The sequence below is a fragment of the Meles meles genome, chromosome 1, assembly GCF_922984935.1.
Source record: "Meles meles chromosome 1, mMelMel3.1 paternal haplotype, whole genome shotgun sequence".
NCBI lineage: Eukaryota > Metazoa > Chordata > Mammalia > Carnivora > Mustelidae > Meles > Meles meles.
In genome coordinates, this window is record NC_060066.1 from 54,511,056 (window position 1) to 54,531,287 (window position 20,232).

The 20,232-nt window shown below is 44.1% G+C and overlaps 1 protein-coding gene across 2 annotated transcripts in view; it reads left to right on the forward strand.

Moving 5' to 3' along the window:
- The window catches only part of ZNF704 (zinc finger protein 704), a 239,915-nt gene extending 226,460 nt beyond the window's left edge, over positions 1 to 13,455 (forward strand). For both annotated transcript variants that reach the window (XM_046011007.1, XM_046011016.1), the window contains exon 9: positions 847 to 13,455. In XM_046011007.1, coding sequence (XP_045866963.1) covers positions 847 to 958 — 112 coding nt within the window. In that variant the 3' untranslated portion in view covers positions 959 to 13,455. The remainder of the gene's footprint in view (positions 1 to 846) is intronic.
- The last annotated feature ends 6,777 nt before the right edge of the window (positions 13,456 to 20,232 follow it).

Consider the following 20,232-nt stretch of genomic DNA (forward strand, 5'->3'; position numbering starts at 1 on the left):
AAGGGAAACCAGAGATACCATCTTCCATAAACTTTCCCTGGAATGGACAAAACACCCTTTCTTTTGTTGCCATTGTTTTCCCCACCCATCAATTACTAGCGAAGAGTTGTTGTTTGGGACTGAAAATGGCTGGGGGGTGGGCAGTTTGCTGTAGGTTTTCTCAAAGAATAGGTAATGTGATTACTGAGTCTATTTAAAACCATATGGCCTTAACCTCTGTATTAAAAGAATTTTAAGATACAGTTTTTAATACAGATCAAGGAGAAACACCTTCGATTTCCCTTAACCAGAACGCTAGAAATTTGAGGAGCAAGAAAGCACTGGAAAGCACATACTTAAAACTTAAAAGAATAAAGCTCTCTATTGGTATTTTTTGCATTTACCTGTTTAATTCAATTTCATGGAGAGGGACATGGCCCCAAATGGACAAGCAGAAGCTTCAGAGTTACAGTAGCCAACAGTAATAGTTGAGCTTGGTGGCGGGACAACATCCAGCAGGTGCTCAAGTCCGAATCTAGCAAGAACCCCTACTAGGTTTCTTTCTTTTTTTTTTTTAATATTTTATTTATTTGACAGAGAGAAATCACAACCAGGCAGAGAGGCAGGCAGAGAGAGAGGAGGAAGCAGGATCCCTGCGGAGCAGAGAGCCCGATGTGGGGCTCGATCCCAGCACCCTGGGATCATGGCCTGAGCTGAAGGCAGAGGCTTTAATCCACTGAGCCACCCAGGTGCCCCCCTACTAGGTTTCTTAACGCTGTTTCTGGCTCTTTCGAGGGCTCTCAAGCCCTGCAGAGAAAGCCTACTGACTTCCCCCCACTGCCTAACTGCTCCTTGCCTGTCTTGCAGGAAACCCCGGGGAGAGGGCAAGAAGTGCCGCAAGGTGTACGGCATGGAGAACCGGGACCTGTGGTGCACGGCGTGCCGCTGGAAGAAAGCCTGCCAGAGGTTCACTGACTGACCCCTGGGACCACCGAGCCGGCGGCCCGCCGCCCCGCTGCCCTCGCCTTCCACGGCAGGCTCTGGAAAAGCGCTTTTGCTTCCGAACAAAGCCCACTTGAAGCCCAGGAAAAGCACTTCCAGGAAACTTGGTGGAATGACAGCAAAAAATAAAATAAAATAAGGTCACCACCCTCACTGCTCTTGCTGAGAACCCAGCATCAGGCAGTTTGGGTTTTTTGGGTTTTTTTCCTTGAAAAAAGAAAAGTCAGTTTTCTGGTTTTCTTTCCTGCTGTATGTCTAGGTCTGAAAACTGCAGACTCCATAGCAACTGAACCTACAAAGCCCGTTTGACCTAGAGAGGAGGCGTATTTTGATAAGCTTTCTGAATAATGCCATTTCTGAGATTTGGGGGGACATATTAAAAGAACAAGAAGCTCCACGTTATTCAGTGGCGTCTGTACAGAGGACAACGCCTGCTTTCCTTGTGAACAGCTTTCTCCCCCGACCTCTCGGAGCAGTGCACATCATGGCGTGTTGCCAGAAAGCTCAGCACCTGGGTATCTCTTCTCTGTCTCTTCGTCCGTCTGTCCTGTTTCCAAGATGGGCCCCGCCCGGAACCGCCGCGGCGCTGTTGGCCGACAGGGCCCGGAGGGCATCCCCTCGCCAAGAGATCACCAGCAGACTTCAGCCCCCAGCTGAGCCCAGGACATCCCGCCGCGGGAACCCCCGAGGAGTCTAGCGGCCTCAGAAGCCCTTCCCCAGGGGGCGCCTGGGCCCCGGCCCGTGCAGGACCCGCGCGGGCGGCGGCCGTCCGGGTAAGCCTCGATGCTTCTTTCAGGGACGCGGGGCAGAGGCGGCCCCGGTCTATGGGTCACTGCTCGTCTGACAGTGTCCTTGCCGGGACAGCGGGTCAGCCGGCCTTCCCTCCCATCTCCACCCCGGGCTGGTTTCAGAAAAGGTAGAGAGCTCGGACTATCCCCGCAGGTTCGCTACGTACGGCGGAGCACGCCGCCCACGTCCCCATCTGTTCGGAGAGACGGGGAGGTCCGCAAACTCACATCCATTCTGAGTGCACTTTCATAGGTTGTATGCTTTAGCGCGTCCGGGAGATGGGCTCGTGAACGACAGAAACATGATCTGGGTACGTGGGAGGTCCCAAACTTTATTTTTCTTATAAACATATTGGAACTGTTGGTTAAGAATTTGCTCAGAGGGGAACATACAGAACACCCAAAGGAAAATGCATGTGGGTATAGGCATTTCTCAAGCTCGTCGGACCAGGGCTCTCACTGTGTTGCTTTTGGCAGACTTCCTAGCCTGCTACGTATGTACGTATGTTGGTTGGTTGCTTGGTTGATTTTGGTGGTAGTGGTATGGAGGAGGGGGGTATATAAGCTCGTCTATGGTACTCTGGATTGCCCTGCGAATGAGTTCTTTCTCCTATACCTATGCAAAGTAGTAAGAGCATCTTATGGGGGCGCTGTGTCAGGACGGGGAGCCTACGATCAGCCATAGGAATGTTCGATGAAATTGCACAGAGGAAAGTTTAATATATGCTGAGAGATTGTACATACACTTTCGTTTTAAAGCGTTGAAAGAAGTCATCTAGTAATAACAAATATCCTTTTCCTTTTACAATCAAGGGAAATAGAAGGAGGTTCCACAGTATCATATCCACAACCTGTGTGTTCGTATCTTTTTGGCAATTTTATTTTTTAAGCTTTCATGTGACTTTTTAAACATTATTCCTTGGGAGGGATCCTGTTTTTCTCCATTTATTTTTATTTCAACAACACTTATTTCAAGAGAGCAGGAAAAGAGCTTCATTTAATTTCACGTCAGGATTGCCAATCAGGAGTAGCTATGGCACCAGTTATAATGTATGTTTTCATATTTACAAGGTCAGCCAGGAAAGGGCTTTTTTTTTTTTTTTTAATAGGAGGAAATGTATTTGCATCCTCAGTCCCAGCGTGTCTTTTCTCCTCCCTGGAGTCCTGTTGCTCTACCTAAAGGCACCCTCTGCTATGACTTGATGCACCAGCCTGAGCTGCGAGTGGGCTGCCTGGCAGCCACAGTGAATCCAAAAAGGATAGTTGGCTGGGGCGCAATCCCAGGGCAGAGGTTTTTTTCCTTCAGTGAGTCTCCCTGGCCTGTGATCCTGGGATTAAGTCACTCATCAAAAATAATCAAAGTGATGAGGGGCTAAATCCATCCTTCCTACCCGCCCCCCAGAACGTTGGGACACAAGGAGGGAGAGGTCTTCGCCGGGGAGCAGTCCTGGAGCGAGGTTTTGTAGCTGGCCCCGAGGGATGCAGGCCAAGATTAGTTCTGAGCTCTGACCTGGAGGGTCCAAGCTCAGTCTTTACCTGGTTTGTAGCCAATGCACAGGTGCAAGCAGAAGCATAGAGCTGAAGGCAAATTGCCTGGGATTTTTTCACCTTTCTAAAGCCTTCTTTACACATACTCTTCTGCGTCTCCGACCCATGTGGAGGCTCCTTTCTGCCAACTGGGCCTGATCTCTGTGTACCTTCTTCTCTGACATCCAGGTGTGCACAGATCCTCCATAGCTTCCTGCACACACACACATATCTATTCTTTGTACCAAGGCATGTCATAAATAGAGAACCACCAAAATTCACCTGGCTGGCCTTGAAGGGTGTGGTGATTAACTTAATGCAAGCCGTCCAGAAAGCGATGAATTGCAATATACAGCTCTGGTTGTAAAAGCTAAAATTTGAAAAGAAAAAAAAAAAGACATAGAGCTATTTTGTTATATTTTGGAATTAAATGAAGTGCCAAATTAAGCCCAACATTCATTTTCTGCCATTGCTGTGGTACCATGTTCTTTTGTGTCTTCATTTGGCGAGGGGAAGCAGAGGATGGGTGGAAAGGGCGGTCCCACAGCATGCTGGCTGGTTAACTGAAGCTCCGTCCATCCCAGGGACCTCAGACACCTGCCTGTGCAAAAGGAATGGCAATACATGGATCCTGGACACAAAGTATTTCTAAAGAAGGCGTGCTATAGCCTTTTGACCTTTCTCTCCCTTGATCCCCCTCCCTTCAGAAAATAGTTCTCATCTCTGTCTAAACAAGGCGTCTCATAGTAATGGATAGGCATTCTTCAGGGAGCTACAAAGCAAAGAGTTCATTAGGCTGTAGTATTAAGACTTAGTCCTTCCCAGTGGATATACACTCAATCTGTGGGAAGCAGTGTGACAAGTTGGAGAAAACACCCAGGTAGCAAGTGGGTGGGTTGGGGACCAGAGAGGAGATACAAGAGTTCTATGGACATCTGCCTCCCGCTCATCTTCTTAATGCTGGTCGGCCAGAGGGGACAGTTTCTGGGCACCTCTGAGGGAGCTGTCATGTGGTCCCCCAGGAGTGGCTGCCCAAAGCAAGAAGGGAGCTCCTGGAGGGGAAGCAGCTTTGCCCAGGGATACAGGACCTCACACACATCTCTAGGGGGCACAGGCTTCCCGCCCCCTTGCGTGCTGGCAAGTTTCCTCTCTTGGTTGGGAAAAGCCAGTGTCAGGAAGAAGGCAGCTGGTTTCCACCTGAGGGCATGCCCAGCTGCGGAATGCCTTTCAGTCCCTCCACGCACCAAGGTGCCCTTCATTAGACGATTCCGTGTCCTGTCGTAACTGTGCTGCCGATGAAAACTTGCAATAGACAAGGATAGGGGTTACAGCTCTTGGACTTTCCAAAATCTTTCCCGGGAAATGGTTACATGAATGTTGCAAGAGATTTCTGAAACTGAAATGCCCTCTGTCCGATTTCAAGATCATCTGAGTTTCAGTCGGCTGTCTCCAGTGTGGCACGAAGCCACACTTCTGAAAGCCACGTTGGGTTCTGAATTTGCCGGCGCGGCTGAACCCATTTCCTCCTCCTTCAGACTTCATCCGAAAAAGAAAGAGCAGGGGCTCAATTGAGAATGTTGAGAGAGAAGTGGCAAGGATTGTACCTACAGGAGAGAATACCTTGAGAATAGTAGCAAAATACTGTAAATAATATTCATTTCCTCAGGGAAAATTAAAGGGTATGTGAAAGAGAGATCTGGAAGATCTTAAGACTAGAAAGACTTTTATTATCTCTAGAGTCTTTTCGGGTCAGAACAGTTTGGTGTTTGGGGGGTTTGTTTTGTTTTTTTAAGGAACATGATAATTATTTCAAGACAAATTTCCATGAATTGGACAACACCAACTTTTGGAGGTGTGCAGGAACGCTGTATGAGAAAGAGCTATTTCTTTGTGGCTGACGGCAGTCTGAGGCTGACCTTTGAACCACAAGCACGCTCCCTGGCCGGCGTTCATAGACTCATGGAAGGCTTTTTATGAATGTAATTGTGAATACGAAGCCTTGGTGTTCCTCTTTCGAATCGGCCGGTTGGATGACTGCACGCAGAATCCCGTAGGTGAGAGCTGTTAAAGACGCGTGTTTTGCTTTAATGGCATGTTAAGGAGCAAACTTCCACGGACTTAATGCGGACAAGGTGCTGCTTTTTCTCATGACCCTGTAGAATTTCTATCGACCGCATCAACTGTAGCGTTGACCTGTATGAACACGGGAAGGATCTGTGCATACAAATGAGTGGAAACAGAGCAGAATTCATGAATATGGATGAGGATGTGGATCCTTTTGGAGAAGGCGCTGGGTACACGGGTCAACTGGAAATTTCATTTCTCTCAGAAAATAACCCTACCAGCGGCGCACACCCCCTCCCTGCTCTCAGACCTGTGCGGATTCCTCCATGCTGGAACTGTGTCGTTGTGTCTTTTTGCATTGTAACTCGTCAAACCAGAAGTCCGTAAATGAAATGAGATTAGCACTTTTAGGTACCAAGTGTATGATTAAGTAATGCACACCAATAGATCAAGAAAGTATAAAATGTATTTAAGACCGACCAGTTTGCTTATTGTGACTGACTTTGAAAAAGCCCGTATCCAATGATATCCATGCTTTAAAAGGTTTATCTATCCTGGGACCGGAAATCAAAAATGGGAATTTTACTTCTGGTCCTATTTTGTAAATAATTCCTTTTTTTTTTTTTTTGAAGACAATCTCATGTTTTATAACTTTTTCTGTAGGTCTGAGAATCACAATGGTAATGTGTTGTGTCAAAAATATAATCTTAAATACAATAATAATTATAACTCAATTTTCCAAATAAGACAAGGATTATACCGCTTTAGGCTTCTGCGATTCTACGAGACATGACACTTTTATAATAAGCATTAGTACTTAACTTCTCAAGTTAACAGAACTGGAAATATTTTACAAGATGCCGTGTTTTGTAATCACAAAGAACATGAACATTTTGTGGGAAATGACCTTGGTTTTATACATTGTAGCTTATTTTTTAAAATACAGTATTTACCAGACAGGAAGTGTTAGTATTATAAGCAATTCCTGCTCTCCAAACAAAGGGCTATGCCTCTTTTAAGCAAGTGTTTTGATGCATATCTTTTCAATGAACCCTCTGCAGCAAGGGTAGAAATGCAGATCAGACGGAAAGAGAGTCAAGCTAGCAACAGCTACTCCTTTTATCATTGCCAGTGTGTTTGCAACGTACGATGGAAAAAGACACGTTAAGAATCATCCTATGTATCTTAAATTTTTAAAAAAAAATGTTAGTAGATATGCTTGCAGGCAATGGGAGAAATATTCTTGGAAATTCTTTAGTGTAAAATGAGATTCTGTCACAACGACAAGCTTACCACAAACCTGCATTTAACTAGCAAGTATCACTGGGTGGTAATTTCCCAAACCACGGTATGGAAGCCCAAAGATAGAATTTTTAGGCGATCAGTGGTGTTTAAAGTAAGTTTTTCCTCAGCACTAACTCAGTAACTTTAATTTCCTTATCAAAGCAAGTGCTTGATTTGTCACGAGAAGAACGAACAGACATGCAAGGTTGCGATCAGAAAGTCACTGTATTCCCAAGAGTCGGGAAACAAGGGAGGGAGCCATGGAGAGTTTATTAACTGCACAAATAATTTTGAGCTTTGCTAAAAGCATTTCATAATGCTGTACGGTTTTTTTCTAGCCCACTCACTGTTAAGAAAAAAAAAAAAAGCAAGCATCTTTTCTTTCTAAGATTTCAGTAACTCAAAAGCTAGACTAATTAGCAGTATGCAGATAACATCAAAAGTAAAGCTGGGATAGAATGACCGTATGCCCATTGGGCAACTCCTATGAAGTGGTCAGAGGGTCACTCAGATCTTGCTTTCAAATAGGCTTTAGAATCTGCACATGTGAGGACTAGAAATGCGTGGAGACAGGGAATACAATGTACAGCCTCGACTCCTGGTCTCTGAGATGAGGCTGTTTGCAAATCTGTATCTTCATTCCCTTGACTATCTCCATCATTCTCATTAAATCCCCAAGAAGTGCTTATTGCTGTATGGTTTTGAACCAAATGAGTCTTGCTTCTTTTTGAAATAGAAGCTGCCTAATGGTTTATAGCAGAAGCCTTAGAAAAGCCAGGCAGGATCTGTAAACGAATGATTCAGATCAGGCGAAACAGGGACACTACGGAATAGTGGAGATGCTGGTAAACCAGAGAGCTCATGCCCCCGTTGCATGGGGCACCCAGCCCTAGACAATCAGAACCGTGCAGAAATCAGGCCCAGGGCTACTAGATCTTCTGACTTGGAAGTAAGATGTTACCAGACATTTAAGTGTTGACAGCTCAAATTCTTGGCCAACACTCTGCAGACCAAAGAAAACCTACATATGGGCAGAGGCAGCCCCTGGCCACCAGTCTCACCCGTTGGGGAAAGCATATCTCACATCCCATGGCCACTGGGTCAGGTTCGTCCCTCAGGCCCACAGACTCACACGTTGGCACGATCTGGGCCACTAAAATCAAAAGAAGGGAAAGAGGTCAGTTCTCCCCAGAAATCATTCTCATGGAAGACTTGAATATAAAAATAGAGTATCCTTAAGCTTGCCTTGCCTCTGATCAAAATATGCTAAAGTACTATCCAGCTCTCCCTTTGCCCTCTTCTGGCCTGCCCAGGCCATGCCCCAAAGCATGGAAGAACTGTTATCCCAACTTAAGTTCTCACCTACCGTGACCACTGTGATGAAGGGCTGGCAAAGAGCAGCCTCGTGCCTTCAGAGAAGGCAGCCAGGAGCCCCTGGAGTTTGAGATAGCACACTCTGCCTCCCTGTGCCAAAGCCCTTTGCCAGCCCCTCTACACTCCTTCCCACTCCATCCTGCCTCAAGAGTTTTCATGCCAGGGTAAAATTTCCATTGTTTCATCTCCACTAGAGCAACACCCTTGCTTCAGAACCGGTAGATATTTTAGAGTGTCCACTAACCCCTAAAATGGAGTTTTTCCACACAGAAAACCTTTGCACCTTTGCCTGAAGGCAATGACAAAATGGGAATGAAGGTGTCATGGAAAAAATTAGAAGTTGCTTCTTTGGCTCCAATGGACTGTTACTTAGACGGTATCTTACACCAGAGTCCTGATGGTATTGGGATAATCGCTAACCCTTTCACATATATTATAAAGCATGTTTCTTTCAGATACATTTTTTCATTTGATCTTCCTAAGGACCCAGTGTAGAGTAGGAATATTTGGGATCACCTCCAAGGCCAGCCCAGGATAGTGTTAAGCCTGTGAGTCAGCCCTGTCACTGCCTGAAGGGAGGAGGGGAAGGGCTTGGGAAAGCACTGGCTCAGACCAATGTCTTCCAGACGCTAAACCTGGGAAGACCCAGGGACCCGCCAGGTTCTCAGCCAGGACCTTCAGCATAGAAACCAAGCGTGCACTCATTCCCCATTGTCACATGCAAACTTAATCAATGCCAGCAGCACCCCTTTAGGCTGCTGCCATGCCCGTACTCCCCAAGGTCTAACCATCTAAATGGTTAATCATAGGAGTTTCTGAGCTAATATGATGTTCTGAGTAAAAGTTTTGACTCCTCGGGAAAAAAAAATTATTTTGCTGCCACCATTCAACATTTGTTCTCCATGTAAACGGAAATCATTGCCAAAATACTGAAAAACAGCTCAAATTTATTATTTTTAATGATCAAATCCAACTCAAAGTTGGAAATACCCAGGAGATGGTGAAGTTACGTTTAAATACGAATGCAAATGAAATGACATTGTCGATGCCTGAGATCTCCATCAGGGTGAGTGACTAAAAGGCTGTCTAGTAATGAACAGGTTTCAAAGGGCCCTTCTCCCTCTACTTTACCAGGCTTCCCATCGTGAGTTTAGGGTGAAGCCACTCCCAGGGAGTGTAGTCATGGAGCTAGAAGGGACCTAAACATTTTGGCCTGCCACCTACTTGATTAACGAACTTTTTGATAAGTGATGTGTTTGCTATCTGTCCGAGAATAGAGGAGGAGGAGGAAACAGCCAAGCACTCTCCTCCTCTCTGGGGAAGAAGCCTGTTTTGCAGGAGTGAGCACCAGGCCCCAGCGGCAGGGCTTCGTGAACAAGCAGGAAGCGGAGGTTCCAAAACAAGATGACTCTAGACTCTGAAAGAAGGCGGGGATTGTGAATTCAATGCTCAAATCGCCATCTTTGTTTTTTAAAAATGTTTTCCTATTGGGCACCATTCACGTCATTATTAACAGCCAGCTTCCAAAGAAAAGGGCCCCTTTATTTATAGTATGAAATTGTTAAAAATGAATTATTGAGCATAATTAACTGTTACAGTTGCTTACGAGGGACAATTCCCTAAATTTTTAATTCAGAAAATTCACGAGAGTGGAATGTAGCCTCCTAAAAAAGGCAAGAGAGCTGTCATTAAAGAAGAAAATTTTCTTGCAAAAAAAAAAAAAATTGCTCATCTGCTTCCTTCTGAATTCTTTCTACATCTCTGACTCAGGAGGAAAACCAGGACTCTGGAGAAGAAATTGAGTGTAAAAAGAGAGAGAGAGAACAGTTCCCGTTCTGGTGATTAGTCTTAACCACCCTCCCTCGTCCTCCCCACCCCCCCCCAATCTTGGCAACCATCTCGTGTTCGCTTGTGTGACCTTACTGAGGCCACACTGTTATTATGTATGTTCCCTTCCAAAAATTCCAAATTAAACACCTTTGCTTCTGTGCTGCTGACTTCTCACTCTTAAATTAAGGTCCAAGGGGATAAATATGACTGTGACTTGTGCGTGAGGCTCAGTGGGTGAGGCTATCCTCTTCTTTCCAAGAAAAATTTCCATCTGTCTGAACAGCCCCGGGTGATCAATCAGACAGCAGGTCAGTCAGTGCCCACCCTGCGACACACATCACAAGACTCAGACAGACTTGCTGACAAAGGACAAGGCAGATATCTAATCCCTTCACCTGGACTCAAAGCCGCCCGCTCGAGTCACCCATCAGGCCCTTCCAGGGGGAAAGCCAGCTGTGTGATCAGGCCACCTTGGAAGGACAGAAGAAGAGAGCTTCACATTTAATGTCTCTGGGCCCTGAACTCTGCCCGCAATTATACAGCATGAGAACGGACTTGGCCTTTATTGTGTGAAAAATAGGTTGCTCCTGCAAGGTATAATTATTTTAACTTTCTATGTATGCAAGGAGAAAACTACTCCAGTCTGCTCTCACTGTTAAGCCCCTGTCCCTCACCCTGGTGGAGCTCTCTTCCCATGCTTTGGGCACACATGACCAAGACAGAGAGGAAAAAGGGAGAGCTTTGGGGGCCAGCAATGCCAGAGCTGGAATTACCCCTCAGGGATCTACAGTGTAGTGTAATTATAAACCGCCCCCCCCCAAAAGGATGCATCACTTTGCAGATTACAAATCCTTGCTTTGCTTTTTATGCCTTTTTATCCTATTCTCTGCTAATTGGAAATCAATGACTGTGACTTGACCAAGCCCTGTGATAATATAGCAAAGCCCCTTCTTCCAAAGTATCCTGACTGTCTGGGGAACCTCTGTGATTACTGGTAGAAAGCTTTAGAATAGACTTAGATTTTTAGGAAAGAACTCAATACCCCCAAAATGTTCCATGACTTCAATAACTGAAAATGCTCTGAGTGTAAAACAACTCAGAAATGTGGATTATATATGTTTTTAAAAAAAAAATGCCATTAATCAATATTTTCCTACAACATGACCTAGAATTCCTATTTTTATAATTAATGGTTGGATGATGATCAGCCATTTAAACATACGCTCTCTGGAATAACCAGATACTAGTGTAGTTTCCAAAGTGTTTCATGTCTCAAAATCTATATACTTAGAAGAAGAACTCAGGATAAGTAAAAATCGCTAGGTCCCAAAGGGTTCATGACCATCATCAAATGCAACTACAGAGTGGCCTACGGTCATCTTTCTCAAACGAGGAGGCTGGGGAGCGAGAGAACAACAGTAATCACAAACCCTCCGTTGCCCTTGGTCCATGGTAAGGTTTAAAAAAAAACTCTTTTAAAAATTAAGCCATCTTTCAAATCATTTTCTACACCAAATCTAAAAATGTTTAAACAAAATTATAACCATATTTCAAATGGGGTATTTAGTGGAAATGCTGTCAGTAAGAAGCATCGCTTTTTAGTGCCCGCAAAACAACGTATAGCGGGAAGGAAGAGAAAGCAGCAGTCCTTCCTGTGTGATGCTAGTGGGAAAATGACAGGTGTTAACCAGGCATCGGGCACTAATTCAAAAGCAATGTGACAATGCTATCCGATTTGGAGAGATCTTCTGAAATACAATCTTACCACCGTTTGGAGGTAAGGAAGTACTTGCTTACAAAAAAGTCTTGAATATTAGTGAATGAATGTATAAAGTTAGAAACTATGCATTTTCAAAGAGTAACGTGTATTTTGTATCAAATCCAAGTAAATTTTTTCACAGAGTTATCAGAAACACAAATCACTCAAAATAAACTTGAACGCATAATGTTATGGGAATGTGGGACTCCCCGTCTATATTCTTCCAGCTGATATTTTTCAAGACAGTGCATTGAAATTTCAGACTCTAAACAACTTCAGCCATTAAGGTAAATAAATAGGAAATGGTTTCTATTTCACTTCTGAAGCAGAAATGAGAAATGCTGGCTGTTACAAAACGTGCCCGGTTTTTTGAAGGTGGATCTTCTAGTAACACTGGATTAACAGGCAAACAAAACTGCGCGAGGTGAATACGCATCACGTTGGATAAATATAGCCTAGGTCATGTCTGTTGTGTTTAATTCTCACTCTGAGAACACAAATTACTCTCCAAAGGGTTAGGGTGATAGCGTTTTGGAGAACAAAATATAAAAATGCTGCCCGTCAGAGCAAATCATCAGGCTTTTTTTAAAATGACATGGAGATAATTACTTATACATTTCTGGAACGTCCACTTAGAATATACACACGTTTCTTCAGCCTTCTTGTTGATTTTTTATTTCCATGAAACCTTTCCCCTACTAACTTACCCTTGCTCCTTAATTAGTACTTTGTTACTCAGCATGAGAAACACCTTCTTTGCTTTCATCTGACAGTGTTGAAGTAACTCCATTTCTCTGCCATTCTAGTTCTCTTCTATGTCCGTTGAGCAAGTTTCTCAACTGTTTGTAGAAATATGGAAAATACGGAAACACACACTTCTAAACCTGGTACTTACAGTTATACTGGATATGTTTGCTACCTACGTAGACATTTTTTGGGGGTGGGGATGTGTCTTTTTATATGATTTCTAGCCAAATGCAGATGTTCTGATACTACATTTCTGAATACCTATCTGACTGTAAATACAGCCTGTGGACGTTCAGGTGAATACCGCTTGGACGTGACTGTTCCTCGGCCGTGCTCCTTGCCAGCTTTTGGCACATTGTACATAGATTTGTTGAATGTTTAAATGACGTTGTTTTTTCTAAATGCTGTTCTCTGAAACAACTTTTTGAATGTTTTTTGCTTTCCATTGTTTGGGACTTTGTGTGTTGGTTTAAAAAACAAAAACAACAACAAAAAAAGTGTTTCCTAAATATTTCACACCAGGAAAAAGATTTCAAATAAACTGGTGCTAATTGAAATAGAAGATAAATTTCTGATGTGAAGACTTGCCACATGAGACGTTCACACCAGTTAAACTAAACTGCACTTTCCCGAGGGGACAGTTGGTGCCTACCTGCCATGGGCATCAGGAGGACCACTGAAGGTTCGCAGGTTCTGTGGCCCACTTAAGTGTAACATGTAAAAATGGCGCTGTCCCCCCAGCGTTGAGGATTTGCCACATTGGTCCTATGGAAGCATTTAGGTAGAAGTAAAGGCTTAGAGTAAGAATCAATTTAGTAATAGTCTTCTGGTCTTTGGACTTTCATGTTCTGTAATGCTTAGCTGTAACAATGAATATGGTGTTGCCAATGTAGTCTGACATCATCGTTGACCTGTACTTACCACGTGTATGGTTCTACCTTGGGTTGCACTGGCACATGCCAAGCTGGAACACTGGACTTTCAATAAGACCGTCCTGACTTCTACAGTGTCCACACAGATGAATTTAAATGCACTTGTAACTGGTTAATTACCATGGAGTCTAACTTCCACTTAATAAAAGTTTTTGTGTATCTGCTTCTATTGGGGGACTGTTTATTTAAGTAAAGGGTAACTAACTTATACCCAAGAAAGGCTCACTGAGGACAGAGGGTTGGAGGTTTTACCTACAGTTGTAAAAAATAATTTAAAACCAAAGGGATGGGGTGCCTGGGCAGCTCAGCTGGTTAAGCATCTACCTTTGGCTCAGGTCATGATCTCAGGGCCGTGGTATGGAGCCCTGCATGGGGCTCCCTGCTCAGCGGGGAGTCTACTTCTCCATCTGCCCCCTGCTCATGTATGTCAAACAAATAAAATCTTTAAGAAAAAGGAAACAAAACAAAACAAAACAAAAGACTGTCTTCCCCATATCAACATTCACCATCAACGCTATCTTTAGAAATGTGGAAGAGACATCTGTCTCCTAGAGTTCAGCTCCAGTCCTACAACTCAAACCCATTCCCTTGACCATGCCTGCCCAGGTAAGTCAGGGGCTCGCCCTGTGCCGCTAGACCTATTGTATCAGGCAGGCAGACACAACCTGGCTAACAGAGGAGAGGACACATTTATTCTTGTGCCAAGCCAGCCTGGAGACTGTTCCCCAGCCCAAGGCTGTGTCCGCTAGAACTTGACATAGTTACCTACAAGAGCCAAGCATATGTATGGGTGCAGCGAGGTAGCAGGCTTTGGAGTTCCACACACTTGGGCACAAATCCAAGTTATGCCTCGAGAAAGATAAATAACTGGATGAGTGATTTAACCCTATAAGTGCCGTCCTCATCATGGGACATGATAATAAGAGAGAGGAAGAAGAATTAGCTTAGCTTGGGTAGTATCTTTACCTACTCCTTGTCCAGTCCTCTCCTTGGCTTGGGTGGGCAGGACTATGATCTCTTTCCTACTGCCTGGTTCAGAGAAGGTCCCACATCACAGGGCAATTGAGAGAATTAACACGTCACCAATGCACGGAGAAGTAGCCCACAAATGGAAACCAAAATACTCAAAAACTGGAACCCTCAGACATCCAGAATGAGTGTTTTAAAATACCAGAATTTTCTTTTCGGTTTCTTAAGAGTCTTTCTAAAATAAAAATGTCCTGGCTTAGCAAATAGCTTACACAGCACATCTGCATGTTTTCTCGGTTACCCTGGTCGTCGCTATTTCGTCAGTTCCTAGAATGAGTAGAGACAGAGCCCTACAGCTCAGCCTGTTCCGGAACTGAGGGGCTGAGGGTGACGACTGGCCTCCCCTACCCTCCCTACCCTGGCCAGTGGGTGTTCTGTGTCTCTAGGGACTAGTGGCCTATGAGTCTATTGTGACTTATCTAAAACAGAGCTCATCTCTTTTCTGTTTATTGGCGTTCCTCTACTCTTGAATCAGACGTGGGCAGCTTGTCAACCCCATCACTGCTTCCCATTTCCTCCCAGTCATCCACGTTCATGCTTCTGCTCACTCTCATCCCTTCTGGCTCCAGTCTCTCCCCGGAGTCCGAAGCCACTGCAGGGACAGCTGGGCCCCGTGTCCACACCCAGCAGTTAGAGCCCTCCCCAGGCTTCCCCACGGCATGTCTGCCCCGCCCACGGCCACACACATGCCAGCCCTCCTCCACAGCACACCATCCTCAGGCCTCCCAACAAGGGTTTCCAGACAGGGGACTCCCAGCACCTACAGTTGTGCAGTGAAAGAGGATGGACACAACAGCCTCCATGAATGGGGCTCCAGCCCCACATGCTTGCATCTCCCAGGCTCTCCCTGCAAGGCTCCAGGAAGCTGTCCTCCGAGAGCCGCTTTCAGAAGCTGTGCAGCCCTCAAGGGTGAGAAGCAGGAGAAAATACTGAGAATCAGGACTGTAGATGTTGACTTGCAAGGTTATGCGTAAATCATCTGTTTGCAAAACACGTTTTTACCAAATGCTTATTATCTAAAAGGATGTTGCATAGAGAAAGCTCCTGAAGAAACGAATTATTTTAATGGAAAAAAATGAAAACTTCCTTTCCCTCAAAAAATATCCTCCAAGACCCTTCATTTCTTGAAGTTGCAGACTATTCCTATTTTTCATATCCACCTCTGATAATACGCCACCAGGTGTATAGGAGGTGAGCAATCAATTTTCAATGAGTAAATGAACAAACCGATCAGAGTGTTTCTTCGGGCTCTGGATATGCTCTCTGCTCTCAATCTACCATTGCCCAAATGGAGCAAAGTGGGAGGAAGTAAGTGAACATTTTGAAGACTGCCATAGACATTTATTTGGCCTAAGTAGCATTTTTTAAGGTTCTTTAGGCTATGTACTTTCTCAGAACAGCCAACTCCCAATGACCACATTGATTACCTAATAATTACCCAACATAGGACAAAGGGTACAGTAACATCCACCATTTTTAATGTACAAATCCTTGCACATAGCAAGAATTCAATAAGCATCTAAGCAAAAAAGAAAAAAAAAGAATGCTTCTAAATGAAATAAATTGCAAAATAGGTCAGCGCTATTAAAAGCATGCAGAGTGAACGGGAAGAGACTACTAGGGTTTGAGTCGATAACACAGGAAAGGAAATCTAGGCTGGCCCTAAGACAGGACAGACACTGTTTTATAAGGGGCAGCCGGCTATGACAGTGATTGTTTATTTGCTTGTATCTAAGCAATATATGTACATAGTAAAAAAAAAATTGAGGCAGGAAAAAGCTTATATTAGCAGACCTCTAACTGTTCTATCCCCTTTCACCCCTTCATCATATGCTTAGAAGCAGCTATTTCTAACTCATTTCATTATTTCTTCTAATATTCGATTCCATTTTTTCTAAATGATATACAAGTATTGCCTGGCGGACAGGAAGACCAGCACAGACAGAGGTATCCACGGTACCCAGAGCAAGGAGCCACAGCCCTGCAGGAGGCTGCAGAGGGAGGCACAGGGGCTGGCAAAGGGCCCAGCCCAGGCGAGTGCCTCAGTTCCAAGGGTGCCCCTGCCCACAGTGCAGATCGAATGTTCTGAGCAAGACATGCGTGTTGCTGGCATCAAATTGTGGGGCCACCGGCAGATCCAGGAGTCTCTCGTGAGTCTGCTGACTAGCAATCAATTCCCTAAAGCGTGGTGAGCCCTGCAAACAGTCAAGCATCCTCCCCTCTAGGTTCAATCTGTAAACTAGCCTCCACTCCAGACCAGAGCCTTCAGCCAATCAGCTGGCTGGTGGGTCTCTCACCATCTCTTTCAACAGCATGTGCACCAACATGCCTGGTTTTTGGTCCATCCCTTATTTATCTGATTTCTTTGTAAGGCCCAAATCATCACAGGAAAACGCCTTGAGTCAGATTTTGAAAAATGGCTCCAGGCCCAAGTTCCTCATTATTTACCTTGAGGCTCTATTGGACACGCTGGGAACCAGTCCACGACTGGCAGCACATAGAAATCCCACTCAAACTAGATGAGGCAAACACAAGTGGGGAATTCGCTACCAATAAGGGTAACATGGCAAGGCCTTGTGGAGGCCTAGAAGCAAGGTTGAGAAAGCCACTGAGAAACACAAGCCATACTCCCTGCCTTTCCTGTCCTGTCCCCTCCCTGCAATGGTGAAAAATGGCCACCAGAGGCCCACACTGAACTCACAGCACCTGTCCATAGTGGCCTAGAATCCTGGAGATGCAACTCCAAACTCAGGAATCATTGGCCGGATTGGGCGAGATATCTCCCGGTCCCTGCCCCCCAGCTCCGATCAACGGGGCGTAGCGGGGAGGTGCGGTGTTAGGAATCATGGCAGAGAGACCCTAATAAAAAGGTGTGAAGTTGGGAAGGAAATGATGAGTGGAGAAAATAATTAGCATTCCTACTACAAAATACAAAAGTCAGTTTTTCTCGCTAATACACATAATTGTAGAATTTGCACCCAAGGGGGTATTAAAGATCATCTAATCTAACTCTTTTACTTCCTAGATGAGATTCCTGACCCAGGAATGTCATTTTGCATTTATTACTGTTGCTTGATGTTAGTTTGTTTTCATAGTATTTTCTTGCTTGCTTGTTTTCTGAAAAACAAAGTTGTCTATTCTCTTAAACATTACCATGCAGCCCATACAGGGTAGGACCACTGGAGCAACACTACTTGAATTCGAATCCCAGCTTCACCATGTACTGGCTGTGTGACCTTAGGAAGGTCAGTTAACCTCTCTGTGCCTCCATTTCCTGCTCCATAAAATGTGAATAATAATATGACCTCTCTCCTGTGAGTACCATGCATTCACAATGAGTTAATATGTGTAAAGTGTGCAGTGTGGGGCCTGGCACATATTGAGGGCTATAAAAGTATTATGTGAGTCATTGACACCATCATCATTTAAATAGCTTGAGACAAATGCATTAGTCAACAAAACCACATCAAACCATGAGAGCAGGAGCCATTGGTTAAGTTGCAATAAAGCTACAAGTAGATATTTATTTCTGACAAAGATCATTTTCTAATTTTTCCAACGTAGAATTCTACACTACAGAAGAACAAAAAGTAAAGAGAAAATAAAATTACTGGTAATTACAACACTCAAAAAAAAGCATGGGTAGATTGATGCTTTTTTTTTTTCAAACTATTTCCATGCATATTTATGAGCACAGTTGTGATCACACAGTATATATAATTCAACCTGTAGCTTGTAGCCACTTAACATGATAACATATGCATTTTCCCATATAATGAAGTATTTTTGAATGCCTCCACTTTAATGGGTGTGTAATAGTTAAACATGTAGATATACACTGATTTCCTGAAATAGTCCCCTATTTGGAAAACACAGGTTGCTTCCAATTGTTTTTTAAGATTTTATTTTTAAGTAATCTCTGCACCCAACTTGGGGCTCAAACTCACAAGATCAAGAATCACACACTGGGGGCATCTGGGTGGCTCAGTGGGTTAAAGCCTCTGCCTTTGGCTCAGGTCATGATCCTGGAGGTCCTGGGATAGAGCCCACATAGGGCTCTCTGCTCAGTGGGGAGCCTGCTCCCCCCTCTCTCAGCCTGCCTCTCTTCCTGCTTTCCTGCTTGTGATCTCTGTCAAATAAATAAATAAAATCTTTAAAAAAAAAAAAAAGAGTCACACACTCTACCCACTGAGCCAGCCAGGTGTCCCTTGGTTGCTTTCAGTTTTAAACTCCTTCAAATTCTTAATACAGATTGCCAAATTACTGTCCAAATTATTTGGTTCAATTTATTCTCCCAACAGCAAAGTGAATGAGTGTCTTTCTAAAATGAATATTACCATTTTTTTAAAGATTTTATTTATCGATTTGGCAGAGAGAGAGAGATCACAAGCAGGCAGAGAGGCAGGCAGAAAGAGGGGGAAGCAGGCTCCCTGCTGAGCAGAGAGCCCAATGCGGGGCTCGATCCCAGCACTCTGAGATCATGACCTGAGCTGAAGACAGAGCCATAACCCATGAACCACCCAGGTGCCTTGAGTATTACCATTTTCTAAAAATCTTTCCTAAATTGATAGGTATTAAAAGATAAGTCATTCTTGTTTTAATCTGATAATAAATATTTTTCTATGTCAACCATTTAAAATTCCTATTTCCAATATGCTATTTTATGTCCTTTGCCTATTTATCTTTTGAGATCTTAACTTTTCCTTATGTATTAGTAGGAGTTGTTTATATTGCTAGGTTGTAAACTTCTGTCTTATTTGCTATAACAATTTTCCCAATTTATGTGCATTTAAAATTCCGAGGCATTTCTGCATACAAATTTTTCAATTACTATATCACGAAATCTGTTGATGTTTTTCTTTAAAATTTCACATCTTACTTATAACTTAGATAGGCCCCTCATACTGAGGTATCAGAAAAGATTTCTTCACATTTTCTTTCAGCTTTTTTTAATACTATTGGGGAGGGTTTGGGGTTCTTTTTACTATCTAAAATATTTGTTATAGGTAAAGATCAAAATGTAATTTTTTTTCTTCCCAAATAGCTGGCCAATTGTCCCGATCTCATTTATGATTAACCCAGCCATTCCACAGATTCACATTACCATTAGCTACTAAATTCTTATCATATTGGAATCTGCTGAAGGCTCTTTAGTTCCTGATTAAACTCAGTCAGTTCAAGGTATTTCCTGCCTCCTTTTCCTTTGGGCATTAGCACATGATTAGGCACAGGGATGGCGAGGCAGATAGAATATGGTCCGGGAAATCATGTTCTGTCATCTGCTGAGAACCTCATTCCATGTGGTCTTTCGACTTCCATCTCCACCATCCCACCCCTGGCTCTTGATGTCTGCGGCCCTGCATGATCTCTAGTTGGCATGAAGTCCATGCACGTCTCCTAATAATACCTCACGTTACTCCCTCTAGGACCCTTCCATCATCCTGGTCTTGTCTCAACTCTTCTGCCTCTCTCCTGGGGTCCTGGGAGACTCGAAAGCTGTCGTAGGTGATCCTAGACCTTGACATTCCACATTACCTCTCCTACGTGGCCTTTCAGGTGCCACAATGGTCCCTCGTCGCAGCAAGCTCTGAAAAGCCGGGCAGAGACTCCCCTCGACTTTGAAGTCTCCCTAAATGTATTTGGCATGGCTCACACCTCCCGCTCCTACAGGATTGTTGGTGAGATTATACCAGAGGGTTGCTCTGTGTCTCTCCTTTCTGCCTCTCCAAATTCTGCCTCCTTCTCCTCCCCACCCCCTAGAAAGTCTCTACTTTATAACATCCTGTGCCCCTTTCAGCCCAGTGCCATCTTTGACAATACCTCTCCTTCACTCTTTGGAACAAGTTCATTACCAAGTCCATTGGCTTTTACCTACAAACTATCTCATAAATGTACTCAGTAGAGTTTCCACTCCCAC